The sequence below is a fragment of the Nannospalax galili genome, unplaced genomic scaffold, assembly GCF_000622305.1.
Source record: "Nannospalax galili isolate Female #2095 unplaced genomic scaffold, S.galili_v1.0 scaffold995, whole genome shotgun sequence".
Taxonomy (NCBI): Eukaryota; Metazoa; Chordata; class Mammalia; order Rodentia; family Spalacidae; genus Nannospalax; species Nannospalax galili.
In genome coordinates, this window is record NW_008337291.1 from 503,480 (window position 1) to 507,774 (window position 4,295).

General features: G+C 43.4%; 1 protein-coding gene across 2 annotated transcripts in view; it reads right to left on the reverse strand.

The window, feature by feature from the left end:
- The window catches only part of Rab3gap1 (RAB3 GTPase activating protein catalytic subunit 1), an 89,884-nt gene that overhangs the window by 67,318 nt on the left and 18,271 nt on the right, over nt 1–4,295 (reverse strand). The window contains exon 4 of one of the 2 annotated variants that reach the window (XM_008832451.3): nt 3,737–3,869. In XM_008832451.3, coding sequence (XP_008830673.1) covers nt 3,737–3,869 — 133 coding nt within the window. Of the gene's footprint in view, nt 1–3,736; nt 3,871–4,295 lie in introns of those variants that run through there. The other variant, XM_029563234.1, reaches the window with a different exon arrangement.

The window sequence follows — 4,295 nt, forward strand, 5'->3', positions numbered from 1 at the left end:
TCCATTGAACTGGAAGCTAAGACTTCCCCCTGGACACTTTGGGCTTCTGATGCCCTTAAGTCAGCAGGCTAAGAAAGGAATAACAGTATTAGGAGGGGTGATTGACCCAGACTACCAGGGGGAAATTGGACTGGTTCTTCACAATGGAGATAATTAAGATTGTATCTGGAAGGCAGGAGATTCCTTAGGGCAACTTTTTGTGTTACCATGTCCTGTGATTAAGGTCAATGGGAAACTGCAACAACCCAATCCAGACACAACAAATGGCCCAGACCCCTCAGGGATGAAAGTATGGGTCACTCCTCCAGGGAAAGAGCCAAGACCTACAGAGGTGCTTGCTGATGGTGGAGGAAATACAGAATGGGTAGTAGAGGAAGGTAGTTACAAATACCAACTTAGGCCATGTGACCAGTTGCAGAAACATGGATTATAACTGACCTAAGTATTTTTGTCCTATTCGGTTAAGAATAGGCTTGTGTATGTATACACATATGTTAAGCAGATACTTGTGTTATTCTTTTTATGAATGTGTAATTGAGATGTGTTAAGTGGTTAAGTGTTGTGAACCTATATGATCATATTGGGTTAGCAGCTACTAAAGGACTAAGCTTTCCTCGAAGACCTTATCAGCTACTCTAAGATACGTAATGCACTGGTCATTGTATGATGGATTAGTCATATCATGTTAGGTGAAATTAATGACCACAACATTGTTTTCATTTGAAAATTAAGCATAACATAGAGAGATGCTATTGGGTGTCAAGTTGACAAGGGGTGAACTTGTGATGGCTGATCCTGGGTGTCAACTTGACTGGATCTGGGATTAACTGAAATGAGAGAGATCTTCTTAATTGGATCATCTGAAGCTGGAAGACACACCCTAAATGTGGGTGTTACCTTCTGAAGGCAGCCATATAAAAGGCCATGGTAGAGGAGAGGGGTTTTTTTTTTTTTTTGCTTTTTGTTGCTTGCCTTCTCTCTCTCTCGGTGAGTTCATCTTTCTGGTCGGCTGGGGCTGAAGAATCAGTTGTGATTAAGAAGAGACCAGAACCTGAAGCAAAACCAATTGATGGGACAATTGATGCTGGTTAGCTGGGGCTGAAAAATCAGCTGTAAGTAACAAGAGACCAGCATCCCTGAGGTGAAATCTTCTGGGAGGTATTTCCTCAGGGTCAGCATACAGAGGGGACCTGAGTGTCCATCTCAAGTTAGAAGCAGGACTTGGTAATGTGTAAGAGTCTCCTGCATGGTTCTGGTGTTGAAAACGTGAAAGGGTCACAGAAAGCAGCTGAGGCTTGACACTCTGAGGCCAGGAAAGGCCATAGGTGAAAGTGTAGCTTCAGTTGCAGTGAAGATCCCAGGATTGAAGGGGTCATGGAGAGAATCTGAGGCTTGCACCCCAAGAGACAAGAAGAAGCCATTGGTGAAGGTGTAGCCTCAGTTTCAGTAGAGACCCCAGCTTTTTGGAGATGCCAGGACCATGGGACGACCACCAAGGACAGCAGTAGATATAGAATGGAGCTGGCCTGGGTCTGCGAGATGTGTCTGGGTGCTGTGGATGGCAGAGTCAGAAGTGGAGTTGCCAGAACCCTTCAGAGCCAGAAAATCGTTGAGTGAATCCCAGATGTCCAGCCTTGAGCTACTTTGGTTTTGCTTAGGTGTGCCCAATTCTTCCCTTTGAAATAAGATAGTACTTGTTTTGGATTTTACAGAAGCCCACCCACAGTTAAGAGACTTTTAAAAGAGACTATGGACTTTTAAGTGCATTTTTTTTTAAAAAGGACTGTGGAGTTTTTAAGGTTGTACTGTCTTATGTTGTGATATTAATATTAACATCATATCTTGGGGACAAGAATTGGAAAGGTTATGGTTTAATAGTGATGTGTTTGTGTCAAGTTGACAAGGGGTCAATTGTGCTAGAGAGCTTTAGTGTCAACTTGACACACCTGGATTGAGGGAGCCTCAATTGGGGAATTTCCTTCATTGGGCTGGCCTATGGCCATGTCCATGGGGCACCTTCTCGATTGTTGAGTGATGTGGGAGGGCTCAGCCCACTGTGGGTGGTACCACCGGTGGGCAGGTGGGCCTGCATTGCATAAGAAAGCAGGCTGAGCAGGGGCCAGGGGAGCAAACCAGTAAGCAGTGATTCTCCATGGCCTGCGCTCCAGCTCCTGACTCCAGGTTTCTGCCCTGAGTTCCTGCTTTGGGATCCCCGATGAACTGCGACCTGGGAGACGTAAGACAAATACCCTTTCCTCCCCAAGTTGGTAGTGGTCAGAGTGTTTTTATCACAGCAATGGAGAAACAGACTAGGACACAAGTGAAGCCCCGGTCAAGCAGGACTTCTTGACTTATCTTCACATAGATGGAACTGGTAAAAAGAGAAGCCTGAGGAGCCAGGGGCTCCCCCCAAGCACATGAGGGCGAAATCCTCATATGACCTTAAGAGTAAAAATAAATTGGTTTATTTGGGCTAACAGTATGGTCTTAAACACCCAAAAGGAAAGTATAACCAAAAATTAAAGTCATCAGTAAATTTAAGAGTTCAAGGGATTATACAACCCAGACATTAGACTTAAGTTCTTATGTTATTTAGACAATTATCTCTCATTGATGATTTTGTTCCTAATATGACACTGCTAATACGACACTGCTATTCAGATGTAAGACTTCAAATCTTGGTCTGCAATACTGTAGTGCTCACCTACAGCTAAGGGAGACAACCCACTATTGTTCCAGCCTAAAAAATTAAATGAAGGAAAAAAAAAATTAAATGATGGCTAAATTTGTTTTCTCTCCCTATGTAGAAGCCTTTGAGAGGTAACTGACACTGATTCTAGCCACTCTAACAGCTATCAAAATGCCTGAAAACAAAGGCTGAGTCCATCACTCTTGAGTCCAGCCTTGACAAAAGAGAAAAAAAAAACAAAGCTATTACCTTGGTGCTAACCATTGCTCCTTGCCTCTTCAGATATTTTCAGGACCAAATCCAAAGACTCACTCATACTAATTTTAATCAGTTGTTACTTTCCTTCCCTCCACATGTATACGAGCACCTGTCAACCATCTAGGACCCTGTTCAGATGCACAAAGAGGGAACCCCCACTGTCTGATGGAACCCTCAGTCCCCACCCCCACGTCGACCCTGTCCAGCAGGAAGTAGCAAGATGACAATGGTGCCCCCTATCCTATAATACAAAAGGCTGGAATGTTAGGGTTTAGATCCACAGCAGCCCCCCTCCCTAACAGGGCCTCATGGGTTTCACAAACCCCTGAGGAACCGAGTTGATAAGCACCCTGGTCTTTGAAGTCAAGAGAAGCGGACTTTTCTGCACCATTTGGCCAGCAAAGCAGGCTTTCCCTTTGATCTCAAAAGGGGGTGTGTTTTAACAGTCTAGCTCTCCTGCTTCCTCCCACCTAATCTTTAAAAAAATATATCTTCCCGCCTTCTGCACCCCCCGAAGCCCCTCCTATAATGTCCCCAGCTCACAACCCGTGGGCTGACATTTTTCCCTCCCCTGAAGGGAACTTGTCCTGTGTGAAATAAAACTCTACCCTGCCGAGAGTTTTTATCTGTGTCCTGGTGCTTTCTGTCGATCAACCCGACTCATCTATCGGCTTCTTCATCTATCACTGTGGATACTACTTAATTATAAGAATCAATAATAAATTAGTAACTAAAAATTATAGCCACTCTTAAAAGTCAAGATTTTACAAATAGGATAAAAAAACCTACCCTCTGATTCTTCATCCTTTCCTTCTTTATCAGTAGACTCTTGTATAAGATAATGATGAGTGACTGAAAACCTGAAGTCAGCAAAAGAAATTTCATCTGATTTCTCTTCCCATGTGCCAGAAGTAAATATACCCTGTATTTAACAGAAGAATGGAAAAGCATTCAACTTAAAGTATTCAATAGTTATTATAGTGCTTATTTAACACAGTGGTTTTCACCCTTTCTGCCCATTAATCTAAAAGTTGCACACTATAGTTATCCTCCATATAGTAAAGGCAAAAAGAAAGCTTAAATGGTTTATTACAGTGGCTACTTTTAAAAAAAAAAATTCTTTTTTATGCGTATGCGTGTATTGCCTGCATGTAGGTTAAGCATACCCGTGTCATGCAATGCCCGTGCAGGACAGAAGAGGCTGTTGGATCCCCTGGAACTGGAGTTACAGAGAGTTGTTAGCTGCCATGTGGGTGCTGGGATTCAAACCCGGGTCTTCTCCAAGAACAACCAGTGTTCTTAACCTCTGAGCCATCTCTCCAGCCCGTTCAGCTTTTTTAAATGGGAA